General features: G+C 47.1%; 1 protein-coding gene across 1 annotated transcript; it reads right to left on the reverse strand.

The window, feature by feature from the left end:
- Window positions 1–4869: 4869 nt before the first annotated feature.
- Window positions 4870–15935, reverse strand: ZFYVE27 (zinc finger FYVE-type containing 27). The gene is made up of 12 exons (XM_056849531.1): window positions 15909–15935; window positions 14468–14671; window positions 13929–13999; window positions 13508–13694; window positions 9827–9922; window positions 9326–9438; window positions 8757–8899; window positions 7625–7696; window positions 6855–7014; window positions 5752–5798; window positions 5146–5227; window positions 4870–4943 (listed from the first exon to the last, which is right to left on the reverse strand). Exons 2-12 carry the CDS (start codon window positions 14668–14670, stop codon window positions 4879–4881), a joined length of 1239 nt encoding a protein of 412 aa, XP_056705509.1. The 5' UTR covers window position 14671; window positions 15909–15935; the 3' UTR covers window positions 4870–4878.
- Window positions 15936–16340: the final 405 nt, after the last annotated feature.

Raw genomic sequence — 16340 nt, forward strand, 5'->3', positions numbered from 1 at the left:
AGATGTTTAAAGGTGGTTTGCCATTGCCTGCCTCCACATCACAACCCTGGCATTCCTTGGAGGTCTCCTATCCAAAAACTTGCCAGGGTCGACATGGCTTAGCTTCTGAGATCTGACGAGATCAAGCTAGCCTGGGCTATCCAGGTACTGCACAGTTATTTCTAAATCCATTTATTTCAATTGGATTAAACTGGAGTAAAGCTGCATAGGATTGCAACATGCATGCCACTGTGGTGCAGTAGTTACACTTTTGGACTACAACCTAGGAGATCCAGGTTCAAATCCCCACGCTGCCATGAAAACTTGCTGGGTGACCGTGGACCAGTCGCACACACTCAGCCTAACCAAGCCCACAGGGTTGCTGCAGGAGGATAAAATGGAGGAGAGGAGAATGATGTATGCCACACTATGTCCCCATTGAGGAAAAAAGTCAGGGTATAAATACTGTAAGTTAGCCCAGTTTTTTTTAATTGATTTGGATCTACATTTATAAGCCAGCAGTGTGTAGTGGTTAAGAGCGGTGGACTCTGATCTGGAGAACCGGGTTTGATTCCCCACTCCTCCACATGAGCAGCTGATGCTGATCTGGTGAACTGGATTTGTTTCCTACACATGAAGCCAGCTGGGTGACCTTGGGCCAGACTCCTCTCTCAGCCCCACCTTCCTCACACGGTGTCTGTTGTGGGGAAGGGAAGGTGATTGTAAGCCGGTTTGATTCTTCCTTAAGTGGTAAAGAAAGTTAGCATATAAAAACCAACTCTTCTTCCTCTATAACATCTACTTAAATAATCCCAACACACCCTGGTCCTGTTTGTCATTGTTCCTAGCAGACTTCTTTCCCCTCCCAGCAGTGCTCTAGTTACCTGGCACTGCTAATCAAACATTTTCCTTGGCTCCCTTCATGTGCACAGGGAACTTCATTGCAGTGTTATCTATCACCCCTGTCTTCCTTGAAGTAGAGCTTGGACAATAGCTGCAGGTCATTCACAGATCAAGCGTTCCTAAATACTCTCTGGTTTATGAGTTTTATCCTACTATGCTGCATTTATTCAGGGTCAGAAATATGCTAAAGGTTTAATCTTCCATGCGAGCTGAGTCAAAAGCCTAGAGGAAGAAGCCCGCACTGGGAGCCTGTATGGTGTACTGGTTGGTGTGTCAGACTAGGAACTGGGAGGCCCGGGTTCGAATCCCCACTCTGCCATGGAAGCTGGCTGGGTGACCTTGAGCCAGTCATTCTTATAGCCCAACCTACCTCACAGCGATGTTGTGATAAAATGGAAAGGGGGAGAATGATGTTTAAGGGGCCCATTGGGGAGAAAAGCAGGGTATAAACATCTTAAGTAAAGAGAAGCCACACACCAGTTCAAACTCCAGTTCCACACTTCATTGCAGTATCCCTGCCCTGCCTCCCCACCCCCACCATGATGACAGAGGCTCTGAACTTTCTCAGAGTACCCCTGTAGCTCGAGCCTAGCCTGCTGAAGCAACTATCTTCTCCTTATATCTGTGATCAAACTGCAATAAATAAAATACAAGCTTTATATTCTCCCAGCAGAATGTGGCAAGATTCGGGAAATACCACTTCACAGCAATATGAGGCTGCATATTGATCCACTCTGTTGCAGTCTTATGATGTGCTCCATTCACTTACAAAAATTGCCATCCTGTAAAGTTTAAAATGTCACTCTGTGCCAAAGATGCAGGAAATTATAAGATTATTATGTGAAAATGGGGGAATAATGTACAAATTGTAACGGGATCTGTAAATAAAGTAGCAGACACACTGCAATCCTCCTAGTAGCCAGCTCCTGTAGAGATGATTAGCATCCCAGTCTTTAATGAGATTACTTTTGGTATTGACTGAACTCTGCTGCTATTTTTGTCTCCTGCTTGAGCCAGCCAGGGAGCAGAAGTCACACCCACTCACTGCTATGCTGATTAGCTCCTGGCTGCAGCAAGGCAAAGGCCTTTCCTACCAATGGATGGGATTCAGATACCCAACTGACCTGTGGTCAGTTCTTATACATTGTCTCCAGGGCAAACGTGCAGGCAGCCAACAAGCTATAGCAGCCTGCCATGGGGTGGGGCACCCTTTACAATTATCCTGCAGTTGCCCTCCTCAGCGTTGGGGAAATAGTTTTTCTTGCCTGGCTGCCTTACAGGTGAGATGTCCAGCTGGCTACAATAAACTCACTGTAGAGTGACAACTAGCTGCTATACCAAAAATATTGTTTCAACCCCAACCACAATGGAGTAAAATGCAACTGAGTGCTGTCTTGTTTGTCTAAGTGCGAGAACACACTGTAAGTGGCAGCAGAGCTCTGACAAGGAAGAGACCCTGAAGTTATATAAACTCCAGGTGACATTTTTTTCCACCTTTCTCCAGTCATCTCTCACGCACCCATAACAGAACCTGACCTTCTTCAAAAGGTTATTTCTGAAGCCTTGGCTACACCTACTTGTTGAGAGCGGACAAAGTTCACAGACAAAGTTCAAGTAAACCAACGAATCTTGTGTCATAGTTTGCCTAAATGGGGGAAGCATTCTGCTTTATGGTTGAGGCAAGAGTACATCAGGTTGAAAGAAAGCAGACTCTGCATGACAACTCAGAGCATTCACAAGATGTCTCAGTAGGACATCAACAGTCATGAACTTCTTTAAATGTTTTTTTTTTTGCCTCTTCTGTGGGAACAAAGAAAAGAAAAAGAGTAGTCCATCTTTCCCACACTTTGCTAAACCCTAGCCATTTGTGCAGAGTAACAGCAGCTAGGGCTTTAGGACCCTGGTAAGCAACCTGCACAAACAGGCAAGGAAAGTAAACTATAAGGTAGCAGACAAAATGTGAAATCCTGTGATCATGAAAGCAGATGAAAACACACCAGATTAATTCATCTTGAATTTCAAGAAAGACACGCCAATTATTATCAATGAGAGGATTCTTCAGATTTGGTTAATGAACAAAAGGGAGTAACCAGAGAAGGAGGGAGAGAACGTGGTTGATACATGGAAGGACAACCAACTGAGCAGCCTTCAGCTTGCCTCTGCTGTCCTCCTTCCACAAAGCAGAACATAAAATCCAGCCTTTCCAAAGCTCAAACCACCAGTCGCCTATAAAAGGAGTTGTGGCAGAAGGAGATATAAAGCAAAGAATCAAGAGTATTACACTTTTATCAGTTTAGAATACACAGCCTTACCAAAGGCGCTACAGATGAACTGAATTTTTAAAATCCTATGAGTTCTACTGACACACAACATTATTTCATTCTAGTAGGGTCAGAATCTATTGTGGGGATTTTTTTGGTATGGTTGCTCTGTATTTTAAGAGTGCGAGAGAATTGGTGTTGTCCAACATATGGTCTCCAGCAATGGCCAAGCAGATGCCTCTAAGAAACAGCAGGCATGAAGGAATTACCTACCTACTAACTACACCCCAACAAGCAAAGAGGGTACTGCTTCTGAACAAGGTAGTCCCATTTACTAAGCAAGCCCAACAGACCTTGGCTTGGATCCAGCGATTGTGAATTAGTGCTTCTTGTGGACTGCCCCTAATCTATTTCCAGACAGATTTTTATACGTACAACACACTGTATTACATAAGACTTGCATTCCTGGATGCTCTCTCCCAGATAAGAGGATGAGAAATGTATCAGCATTCATTCCCAGGATACCCCCCACAGGATGCTGCAAGCTGCATAGGAAGCTGCAAGATGGCAGACCTCTACTCAAACATTCTTACCTTTGCCACCCCCTCCTCTATCGCACTGTATCTCACATGGCTCAGTACAGGGCAGTCCAACAACTGGCATTTCTTTTCGCCCAGCTTCTGATATCTTATCGACCCATATGTTCTGATCTCCTCTCCTTCCCTAGTCTGCAAACCCATCTCATAACCCCCACCTCATGACTGCATTTAAAGGCCCTTCCTCCCAAACTCGGACGCATACCGAGGCCCCCTCACATCAGAAGCTGTTTCAAACACTGGGAGTGCTGACTCCAGTCTCTAAAGGCATTATTCATTAGTAATAGATACTAGAAAGCAGCAACAGTCCAAATACTCCCCACTTCTGCAAGCCAGCTCCCACTGAAGCAGGTACCCCACACACCTGAGTTTTGTGATTAATGAGAATCCCAGATATCTGCAGAATATCTGCTCTCACAGTGCAGGAATGAAGGAGAACAACGTCTAATTCCCCCTCAGGCCAGACTGTGCAGCTTTGGCTATGGGCTACCTAGGATGAGCAAAGACAATAGCATGGGGGACAGGGGAAGGGAAGAAGGATTCCATCCCCGTTCAATGCAGTAAGAGAAAGCAGATCCAGCTGCACATTCTCAGCTGCAAGAGGACATATGGGGGGGCACCTCCTTTACGCAGCCAAGCCAGCTGTAGCTGCCATCCACAGGAAGAACCAGTCTCAGCTTCAGAACAACTGGCATCTCCCTCGACAGTGAAACAGACTCTTCTAGATACCTGGCAGTCCAGATGCCAGGAGGAGCCCTGCAAAAAGGGGACAGCAGAGCTACTGTGAAAGTAACATGGGGGGGGAAGGGCTTCAGGAAGGCAAAGGAACGTCTCCTTTTTCCTCCCAGGCTAGTCGCAAAGGGGAAGCGTACAGTAATCTAACACATAAAGAACCTCCTGTTCAGTTCAGCCTGACTGCAGGACCCCTCCCCAACTGCTCACACACCACGGGTGGGGGGGGGGAGAAGGGCCACACAGGGCACTTAGAAGGTCAGGAGTGCCAGCACATCCCATCACAGTTCTGGGGAGGAGCCGGAAGAGAGCCCATCAATGCCATGGCTTCACTCCCACAAGGATCAGCGCGTACAGGTGAAGGTGCAGAGCAGATCCAGCAGAGGACAGGACTCAGAATCGGCTTCTCACTTGATGAGCATCAGGTTGCAGTGTCCACACACAAAGACTGTTTCCCGCTGGGCATCAGGCGCTGCAGAAGAAAGCACTGGTCAGGATTCAGGGACCCCTAAGCTCTGTGCAGTTTCACATACACACCCCACAAGAGAACCAGACAAAAGCATTTTGATTTTCTCCCAGCTCCCCACTCTTGCATGGGTCAGAACTGAAGCACACACACACAGCCCCCGCAAAAGAGAACGCCCCCCTGCCCAACATAAAACCATCTCACCCACCTGTAGCCCCCATACAGCTCTTGGGAACTCTGAAGGAACAACACCTGCTGCAGAAACTGTTCCCGCAATTACTGCAGTTTCGCTGGGGGGGTGTAAAAAAAAAAAAAGGAAAACAGCTATAGGAACAACACCTGAGGAGGCCCTCCTCAAGTCAAACATCATTTCTTCCCCCCACCCCAAGACAGAACTCTCCTCTTCCCTGTGGCCAGGCTTTGCATACCATCCCACTTGGAATCCATGCAGAAATGGATCAAGGAGACCACTTTGTATACTGGGGGTGGGAGAGTGGGGAGAGATGAGAAGAGGCTGTGCTTTGCCCCAGGAAATGCAGCTCCAGCTCAGTATTCAAGCGGTTGTGCCATCCCCTTCCCTGCTGCCAGCCTCAGAGCCAAGAAGATAAAGGAACTTAGAGCCAGAGAGTGTATTAACAAAAACCCATCAGATACTCATTATGATTCGCTCCCCCTCCCTCCTCCAGTGCTGCAGCAGCCGCAAGGACTCAGGAAGGTGAACCTCTGGGCTGCAGTATGCAGTGTGATGCCCACATAACAAGGGAGCAGGGAGGGAATGGAGGGGGGGGTAATCCGGAGTGGGGCAGGGACTTACCCGCTTTTTCAACAGGGAGAAGGTGGCTGAACAGTTGGCACAGTTCGCTGCAAGGAAAGAAAGGGGGGGTCCATGCGATGCTCACTCTGGCAGATCTCATAAGCCGCATGGGCCTGGCCCTGCTCTCACCAGTCCTGGCTATAGCCCTTCCCTACCAACACCTCCTTGGCGCCTCTCTCAGCAAATGATTCTCCCCTGTAAACGCCTGCCCACCATCATGTTCCCCTCAGCCTGGCTTATGACTGGTTATGGGATCTGGATGGGAACAGAAAGGAGAAATAATAGAAGTGGCCAGGGAGGAGGCCTTTCCAGGGCTAGCGGTGCAATCCAAAGCAGAATGGCACACCCTTTCTAAGTCTACTGAAGTTTAAGGCTTAGGAAAGTAACTCAGCACAGGGCTGCTGCCTCTCTACTGTCGCCCTGCCCCATGTTTTCGTTGCATCACTTGATCCTGTCCACACCTGAGCATACCCCTCACAAGATGGTTGTGAGTATAAGCATCAGACAACTCCACCTACACTGCCCTGAGCTCTTTCAAACTTTTTTTTTTTAAAGAAACTTTCCATCACTTGTAGCTGTAGGGACAGGCTTGAAAATAATGCCAGATGAAGCCTAAGAAACTCAGAACTGGGTGGAGGGAGGACAGGTAAGATTTCTACAGGTCAGTAACCTGTGTATCTCCTTGCTTCATTCCCACTCATCCGCATAAAACAAAAAATTGCAAAATAAACCAATGGAGCAGATTCAGCCAGTCCAATAAGCTCGTTCAATGGAAGAGCCACTTAAGTTGGAGGAAGGCTTCACACTGTGCTGAGAAGAATAGATCTACCCCAACATATGGAAAGAGTATGTATTTACACATGTATATATTCTGTAGAACAAAGCACTGATTTTTAAAAGTGCAAATCATATATACCCTTCAGCAGAACTAAAATTTTGGCACCCACGACTCACTCTCAACACACTTGCCAGCTCTCACCTCTTCTGTGATAGCTATTGGGCCAAATACCCCCTTTTCTACCCGCCCTCAGCACTGCCCTGCTACATTCCCAACCACATGCATCCACCGAGAGTCTCCCACTATGCTGGTTCCACCATCCTACCTCCCAATCCAGCACCAAGGTTACTCGTCGGGTAGCGCTTGCGCAGACGATCCGCCAGTCGTGATACCTTTATGCGAATCACATCATCCTTGGTCAAGAAGGTGCTAACAGAATGGCCTGGCTCAAACTCTATTAAGCGCTGGGAGACATCATCCTCTTCCTGGGCAGGAGCAAAAGCAGAGAGGAGAACTTGTCTGGAAGAAGCCAAGAACACCCTAAGGCAACCAGGTAAGGGCAGATTGGATTTCAGCAGAGCCACCGCCCAAAGGCATAGCTCTAAAAACATGGAGAACTGAGGATCAGAAAAGCAGTAGGCAGTCCAGATACTTAGTGTGTGTGTGTGTGTGTGGGGGGGGGGGGGAATCATGGCTGATCTCACATAAGGGGAAGAAATTAGACAAAATGAGAGTACAGGACATCAGCTGGCATAAGGACCTGGAAGCAGAAACAAGCTGTGTTTTTAGATTTATTTAAATTGTGTTCTGCTTTCCTCCCCCTGTAGGGAGGTCTGGCCCCTGCACTCACCATTGGCAGCAGCTGTGTCTCCTACTCCCGCAGCAAGGAGGAAAAACAAGAAATGATGGCTAGGAGACAGAAAGCAGAAGGACCCAACCCAAGCCACCCTCACCTTGTATGGTGTGTCTCCCCCCCTCCCCAAGAACATGTATCTACTTTTATTATTCCCCCTTCCCCATATCAGGACTTTTTCTTGCCTCACAGTACAGATCAGTACAGGCCCTGGAAGCCCCCCTCCCCCTTCTGACACAGACCTCAATAGCATCCTTGAACTCATCATCAGGCTCCGCTTCCTCTGCTTCCTCCACGCTGCCGGGGGTCAGATCCTGCAGTGAAAGCAAATATCTGATGTCACAAGATGATGGGAGCAAAACACCCAGCAGTATTTGAGAAGGTGGTATTCAAGCCAGGATGGCCCTCCCCGGCGCCATTCTAGCTACCCTGATGAAAGGTCACATGGAGTTCAAGAACAGACTCTCCTTCCCTCCTAAGCCTGGTTACTGGACAGGACAGCTTTCATGCAAGACCTCAAGAAACAACAGCAAAGTTTGGAACTCAGTTACTGACACCTCCTAGGGGCAGGCAACACTTGCAGGAGCAGGCAGTAAAGACAACCTGATGAAGGGTATGGGAAGGGAGATCTCCTCTTTGAGTCTTCTCTTTCAGACCAATAAAAGAGCCGAGCTTGCAAGTATACAACCAGCAAAAAAAATGCCAGAAAACAGATTCAAACCTAAGACCATCAATCACCTCCCTGTGACTGCACCTCTTAACAGTGCGTTCCAGATGTACCCCAATACTACTTCATCCTCATAACCAGCTGAGCCTAAAAGGTCTAGCCACCTCTAAATAGTAGGGAAATAGCAAAGGATGGCAGCCCCTGCCCCCCCCCAAAGCAGCATCCCTACAGACCAATCCTAGGCCACAGTGCCAGGCCTAGCACTGGGCTTTGGAGAGTTTCTGCCAAGATCTATATTCCTATCCTTACCTCTTCCACAATCAGATCTCCCTACATCTTCCATCATCAGTTTACTTTGCAGCTAATAACAAAGCATCCGCATGGAAGAAAAAGAGCTGAGTAACTATCTCCAGAAGCAAGATATGCAAGCTTGCCTTCTATGCCCCAGCCTGAGAGACAGATCCAAAAACCACTGGTCTGGAACCTGCTGCCCAGAAACCAGCGGATGCACTGCTTTGAAGGTCAGGAAGAACCACAGCCTTTTGTGTTTGTGAAAGAAAAACATCCCCCAACCAACTCCATAAAATATTAAATTCTCAATATTCAAATATTAAATATATTAAATTCTCAAAATAAAATATCAATTCTCAAAGTGCTTGGGGATGAAATACACTCACACGCACCTCACTACTCCCTCTAGGACTCACCTCCGTGCTGGTGGGTGTGGGTGTCTGATCTGGCAGGACTCCAGCCCCACCTTCTCCTGCATCCAGCTCTGCAAGTTCTGAACTACTGGAAATGGATGCAAGGCCCAAGCGTTGCTCTACAACCGACTTCAACTCCAATACCACTTGGGAAAAAGCAAGGGAAGGAAAAGAGATGGAAGGAGGTCAGGGGAATCCGGCCAGCCGGTGGCCCAGGTTTTCAGTTTTCTGCCAGACCCTCCCACCCTCTTACCAAGGTCTGCCTCCCCACTGGGACATCTCTCCATAGAAGAGGTCTCCAGCACTAAGAGACAAGAGCTGTGCTCAGGGAACACATTCAATATTTGGGTCCCAAGAATGCCGGACAGTTTGGTATGTGGGCTTGGGGCAGCACAGATGAAAACCAAGCCTGCCCCTGTTAGGACCAGGATGGAGCAGCAACAGGGATCCCTTGCATCCCACATGCACACAGCAAAGAAAGACCCACCCCCAGCCACCTGGACTCTGGTCCAACTGTTCTACACCTTCTCCCTTACACCTTCCCATGCCTAGAAGAAGTGAAATTACCTTACCTCGGTAAAATGCCACATTGCCCAAGAAAAGGACATTATTGATAAGAAAGAAGACCCAGCACAAGGGCAGCAAGTAGAGGGCACAAACCGAACCCATCAGCATCCCATAAAACCTGGGTAAGGAGTAAGGGGGGGAGGGAAGAAGCAAAAGCCACATGATACACTTGAGAATCAGCAACAGTCCAGTATCCAGAGAGGAGCCCTGGCCTTCCTGATCTTTCCATATTCCCGTACACTGAACACAAATAACACCTGCCTAGGCCCACCTGCCACCCAGCACTTTCCCCTCAAGTGATGCAACCTGTTCACCTTCCTTATGGCCCCAAAGCAGCATCCTTCTGAACACCAGAGCACAATACTGGAAGGGGAAGGAGAACCCAGGCTGCCAATAAGGTGACTGGGCCTGATCAGAATAGCAGCAAAGTCCACCAACCCTTCATTACCACTATCTAAGGCAACAATATCCCAGCTCCCATGATATATTATACTGGCAACACTCACTGGGAGGACAGAGAGGGGTTCTCCCAGTGGAGGACGCGGTAGGCTGCCTCACAGCCACCACACAGCCGGCTCAGGAAGGTCTCCAACTGGATCAGGCTGAAAAGAAATGACGGCAGTGTTATACACACACATGCCCCCACCCACAACCCCACAGAGATCTTAACAATCCAAGTTCCAGCTGCTGCACACATGGGGAAAGGCGATCCCTACTATCCTGTTTATCCCACAGTAAGCACACGGAAAGGCCCACTCAGTGAGCAGAGCCAAAATGAAAACAGATGCCCCCATCCATATAAAATATGGCTAGGATGAGCACTGAAGGGAACACCTATTTCAGCCAACTTCAAACAGTCAGAAATGAGCACAGGAGGAGACCGTATAGGGTTGGCAACTGAGGTGAGAGCCAGCAAGGTCCAAGGGACAGAGTGCGAGACTTGACTACAGGAGTCCCGGGTTCAAATCTCTAATAAATTATGAAAACCTACTTAGGCTACCTTGAGCAAGTTATGGCTATAGATTTCTCATCAGTAAGAAACAAATAGTGATAACTTCACATTTCATGGTGAAATATGGCCTTAAAGGCTCTCTGTTCACTAAGAATGGCACAATTTATTAATCAATTTATTTTAAGTGTTAGATTATAATAACAGATTCTGATCTTTCTTACAAAAATTAAGACATGCCAAGGAGATAATCCCAACTCCCAATAGGTGGGTTAAGTTAGTCCTTTCTTTACCTCAAAAACCCTTGTCTCCGATCATAGTCACAAAAGCATGCATACCTAAAGGCCAGGCAATAGGCCTGTCCTGTTTCATTGTACTGGCAGATAAAATATGTATTGGGTCAAAAATTGGAGGTAGCTGGATTGAGATGAGGGCAGCATGGCAATTCACCAAGAGAAATAGTAGAGAGGTGGGACAAAGAAGCTTTTAGGTTACAAGCATGAACCTAGAGTTAGATAACTTCTTTCTTCTTGGAGTAATTGAAGAATATAATAAGGGTGAGTTAGGGAGAGTCCAGCTTTCCAGGATCTGGTATATCAGGATGTAATCAGTGCAGTCTAACAGTGCAGTATAAGCCATTGGTTCCCAAACTTTTCAGGCCACCACGCCCTTGATTCCACAAACTCAACCCCAGCACCCCTACCCTATCCTATAAAAAGCATTATTCAAAATAGGGGTTTGCATGACCCACTAAAGATAATAATAAAATTTCAAAACAGTAACAATTAATTGCACATCTACTCAAAATCAAATTAAAACTTTTTAGTTGAAATTTATTCAACAAAACTTATGAACTTGATCCATTGGTACCAGCTCTTCAGAGTCTGGAAAAAATGCTGATGATTTCCTCCAAATTTGCCAGCATGGTACCACAGCCATATCTATTGTAAATTAGTGAACAACACAGTTGAAGGGGCCCACCTCTAGCACCCCCCTGCTGCCCTCTTGCCTCTTAGTGCCCCCCTAGGTAATCCCACCGCCCCCCAGGGGGTGGTACTGCCCACTTTGGGAACCACTGGTATAAACTATCAAATGACTCCCCCCCCCACTTTTTTTGCAATACATTCATTCATCTATTTTCCTAAACTTATTTAAATATTCCAGTTCCAATAAATGCCTCATTTCGTTCATTACACATTGTGATGAGCTGCAAGAATGAGAAACAAAACAACTGCAGAGTTTTCTTTTTTATTATTCTCTTTCATCCTGAAAATTATGGGATCGAAAGAAATCAGTTCAGGTGTTTTCCAGAAATTGTCACCTGGAGACAGCTTGTGGCATCCTATTTTTAACTTTTTGACTGAGTCTGTATTTTCTATAAAAAGGGTATTGGGAAGTGACATTTTGAAGTCCTACAACAATAGTGCAGCAAGTTATGAGACAGATGGTCAGTCATTCCACCAAACTTTGAAACCTTATGCAAACTACTGGCAGTTACCACTGGCATCATCTATTGTGAATAGGAAGGATGCCAATCTAATGCATGGTCTAATAGGCAGTGGAATAAAGGTGTAAAATTCTGAGGTGGCAGAACAGACTGTCTCACTTCAAACTGCATTTTTTTAGATGAAAAGAATGCAGTTTTAAAAGTTTTGCAAATGGAGACTAGCAAAGCCAGGACTAAAGTAGATTAAAATATCTCTCTGCTTAGATCATAATGATGATGTATGAGATTTTTGATGTAAGATGAAACAGACTCCCCGAAGGAGTATAAACTATGTGAATGTATGTACGATTGTACCTTGAATTTAAATGAGGAGTTTCCAAAAATATCCCCATCACCACATGCTCTGAAGTGGAATGATCCATTCTACCACCTGAAGAGAACACCACTTCCATTTGCTTCTTGTGTTGACCAGGCCTAAGGAAGTTTCTGTCCTGATCAAACAGCAATCTCTCCATCAACCCTCAATTCCCAGCAGTTCTAAGCATTTCCAAAACCAGCCTTACAAAACCTTTGCTTGCACATGCTCACTTGAAGTTATGCAGTCAGTTATTAAAAACTTGAAAAATATCAAGATCTAAAAATCGGTTAGACAAATGCATGTGCCAATAGTGTGCCCTCCTCATATGCAGCTTATATATGTTCCACATCTGGAGTACTGGCTGCAGTTAGCTATAAATCAATATGTTTAATAGCTCCATAGTGCAACGGAAACACACTTTTCTTTGGAAACATAATAGAACAGATGGAAAAGTTGATTAAAATCAATTATTTTAAAATGAGGTTTCTTGCTTGGTGATTGAAATTGATCCACCTTTCTGGAATGAATGAGAATGAACACAAAGTGGATAGCACAGACGTGGACCAGATATAAATAGTAACCCTTCCTTTAACCCATTGTCACAAACCCAGGAAGCATATATCAAACTGCCTTACACCAAGTCAGAATACGGGTCCGCTTCAGCTAAGCCCTGCCACCTCTGACTGGAAACAGGTGTCTAAAACATCATGCAGAGAGAGGACTATCCATAGCATCTATAATCCAAGATTTCTTACGTGGCAATGCCAGGAATTGAATCTGGGACCTTCACCAGGATCTACCTCTGAGCCCTGGCATGTCAATAACAAAGTTTCCATGGCAAGGATGAGTGATGCCCCCCAATGGAAGAAAAGGAATACTGTAACTTACACTATAGATATTATGTGAGTCCTTATCAGCACAAGAAGCAGCATTCTAATTATGCACTTCAAATCCACCCTTTCCCATTTCCCAACAGCAATGTTCTCCCCAACAATACTTACAAGTTCTTGTAGGTTATCCGGGCTGTGTGACCGTGGTCTTGGTATTTTCTTTCCTGACGTTTCGCCAGCAGCTGTGGCAGGCATCTTCAGAGGAGTAACACTGAAGGACAGTGTCTCTCAGTGTCAAGTGTGTAGGAAGAGTAATATATAGTCAGAAAGGGGTTGGGTTTGAGCTGAATCATTGTCCTGCAAAAAGTATCAATGATTCAGGACAATGATTCAGCTCAAACCCAACCCCTTTGTGACTATATATTACTCTTCCTACACACTTGACACTGAGACACTGTCCTTCAGTGTTACTCCTCTGAAGATGCCTGCCACAGCTGCTGGCGAAACGTCAGGAAAAGAAAATACCAAGACCACGGTCACACAGCCCAGATAACCTACAAGAACCAATGAACTCTGACCGTGAAAGCCTTCGACAATACTTACAAGCCCTTCACTTCAGCCACAGCCTCTTGCCGTGACAGCTGAACTTTTCTGACATCCTCACGCCGCACGCTGTGGTACCTACGACGTGCCAGCTCTTCTTCAGTCAGACGGACACGGCATGTCTCCTGTAGGTAGCCCAGCATGGCAGGCACTGAGATCAGGAGGGCACACAGCCCGTACCAGGCAGCTGGCATGAAAAGGATACTGTAGTTACTAAGTGACCACATTACCAGCCTAGTCAACACCAGCCACAGTACTACAACACCTCAAACCACTACCTGCTTGCCAATCACTATACCTTCACCACCTCTCCGTGTACCCCTGATGAAATCACACTCTGCTGCCCACCTGGTTCAGCCTCCCATGACATACCTCATTTCTGAAAGATAAATCACTCAGGTGCCCAGCCCACTCTTCTCACCTTCACTCAAAGTCAGCAGCAGAAAGTTGAGGCCCAGGCAAGTAAGCAGGGAGCAGACGGGCATCTGCCAGCTGTAACACAGGTAAGATTAAGCATTTTGTTGGAACCTAATGAAATGTTTTAGCTGCATGAGGATGAGACTGATGGGAGATGGAAAGGAAGAAGGGGTAGTAATTTACAAATGTACAGAGGGACTCATACGAGAAAGGACATAGATTTTAAGAAGAATGGCCAGTAAAGCCCTAGTCAAGTCTTGGGTTGAGTGCCTATGTACTATGGATCTTTTACCAAGCGACACAGCTAGTAGCAGGTCTTCCTTAAGCCCAGCCATTCAGAGTCCCCAGTATAGTAATATCTAACATCCCTCGGCACAGGACATAGCACCCAACTTCTGAAATGATATAAGATCAAGATGATAGTGTTCTCTTCTCCTCCCACAAGCAAAAGTGGTACTCGCAAAAAATGCAACTTCTCTGCCCTCATGAAAGAGAGTGTGCAAGAAACACCCCCCAAGCCCTGAAGGTATCACTAACACCCACCTGAGGAGGAACCACACCCCTTCAAAAATATCCTGCAGCGGCTCCAGGTACAGCTCAAGCCGCTTGTAGGACACCACTAGATTGAAGAGGTCCAACGAAGGGGGCTTGGGAGATGAGGGGGGCACAGGCTGGGAATCAGATGTTGTCGGGCTATCCAGCCCATTCCCTGTGGTGGTCCCGCCTTCACGCTCTGACACCTGCATACTGTAGAGGGGAAGATCAGAGGATGCCAAAACAACCAAACCCCAAGCAATCATACAAACACCCCATGAAGACAGCAGCCTCTGAGGGTGTCCACGCTACCCTGACAGCCCCAGTAACTCCACACAAAGAGGCTACCTTCGCTACAACTCAGCAGGTCATGAAAAAGTGCCAATGTCTTTGACTAAGTTTCATCTTTATCTCTCTGGGACCCTAGAGGCTGTAAGGTAGACAATAAAAAGGTAAAGGTAAAGGTCCCCTGTGCAAGCACCGGGTCATTCCTGACCCATGGGGTGACATCACATTCCGATGTTTACTAGGCACACATTGTTTATAGGGTGGTTTGCCAGTGCCTTCCCCAGTCATCTTCCCTTTACCCCCAGCAAGCTGGGTACTCATTTTGCCGACCTCGGAAGGATGGAAGGCTGAGTCGACCTTGAGCTGGCTACCTGAAACCGACTTCCGTTGGGATCGAACTCAGGTCGTGAGCAGAGCTTTTGACTGCAGTACTGCAGCTTAACACTCTGCGCCACGGGGCTCCTAAGGTAGACAATACCAAAACACAAATCCCTTTATGTTCCCGGTGCTGCAGGACGGTGGGAAGACAATGACCTTCTTTACACTTCAGCAGCGAGCAAGTACTATGACAGTACTGTCCTCCTGACATTTGATAGCTTCTGCTTCAGAGCTATCAAACGTCGGGAGGACAGTACTGTCATAGTCTGATGCCACATACATGAAATTACACCCTTATATTCTGTACTAATCCGTTTGAAATAAGCATAAAGGCACACTAGAACTGCCGCACCGTCTTTTCATCTCCTCCTTAACAACACTGATAATGAGGCCGCTCCAGGAGGGCCCGGGCAAAGCGATCCTTAGTCCACAGGAGAAGTGGGGTGACCGAAGCCATAAACCCAGAAGACCAAGCCTTGTTCTGACAAGACTAGCACATTACTTCTGCAGGACAGTACTCAGCTCAAACCCAACCCCTCTCTGACTCTTCCTACACCCTTGACACTGAGAGACACTGTCCTTCAGTGTTACTCCTCTGAAGATGCCGGCCACAGCTGCTGGCGAAACGTCAGGAAAGAAAATACCAAGACCACGGTCACACAGCCCGGATAACCTACAAGAACCAACTTGTCTGAATAGTTACTACAGACAAATCTCACTACCGGTTCCTCTATCACTTTCTCCAAAACGGATCAAACCAGCAACAAACGGGAGATGCTCTGACCTGCTTGTTCAGTGTGCAAAGAGGCCAAAATCACCCCTTGTAGACATAGGAACTGCCAGCCTCCCTCTTTTTTTCCCCTCCCCTGGAAGGATTTATCCGGCTTTAACAGGCAGTTGCCTGAGGTCGCGGAAATTCAGCAGGCGAAATTCTCCCCATAATTCCGTCTCTAGGAAGACCCCACCCCACCCCCGCTAAGATTCTGCGTGTCAGGAAGGGGCTAAAGGCACAGGAGCCCTGCCGGGGGACAGACGGCCACCTAGACCCTACGCAGCCTCACGTACACAAGTCCAGAGGAGGAGGAGGAAGCGCCGCCCCCTCCCTTCCTACAATAGGTACGGACGGCCAGCTTGAACGGAAAGGGCGGAGCAGCCACGCCGCCTCTCCCGGTCCCGACCCGCAGCTACTGCGACCCCAACTACGGGCAGAGGGCGG

Source organism: Euleptes europaea, chromosome 5, assembly GCF_029931775.1.
Source record: "Euleptes europaea isolate rEulEur1 chromosome 5, rEulEur1.hap1, whole genome shotgun sequence".
Classification (NCBI taxonomy): domain Eukaryota; kingdom Metazoa; phylum Chordata; class Lepidosauria; order Squamata; family Sphaerodactylidae; genus Euleptes; species Euleptes europaea.

Coding starts and splice junctions, on each gene's coding strand:
- ZFYVE27 (XM_056849531.1), bottom strand. CDS start 14,670: ATGCAGGTGTCAGAGCGTGAAGGCGGGACCACCACAGGGAATGGGCTG. Junction 13,695..13,928: donor GCTGCTGACTTTGAGTGAAG/GTGAGAAGAGTG, acceptor TTTTCATGCCAG/CTGCCTGGTACGGGCTGTGT. Junction 9,439..9,826: donor AACCCCTCTCTGTCCTCCCA/GTGAGTGTTGCC, acceptor CTCCTTACCCAG/GTTTTATGGGATGCTGATGG.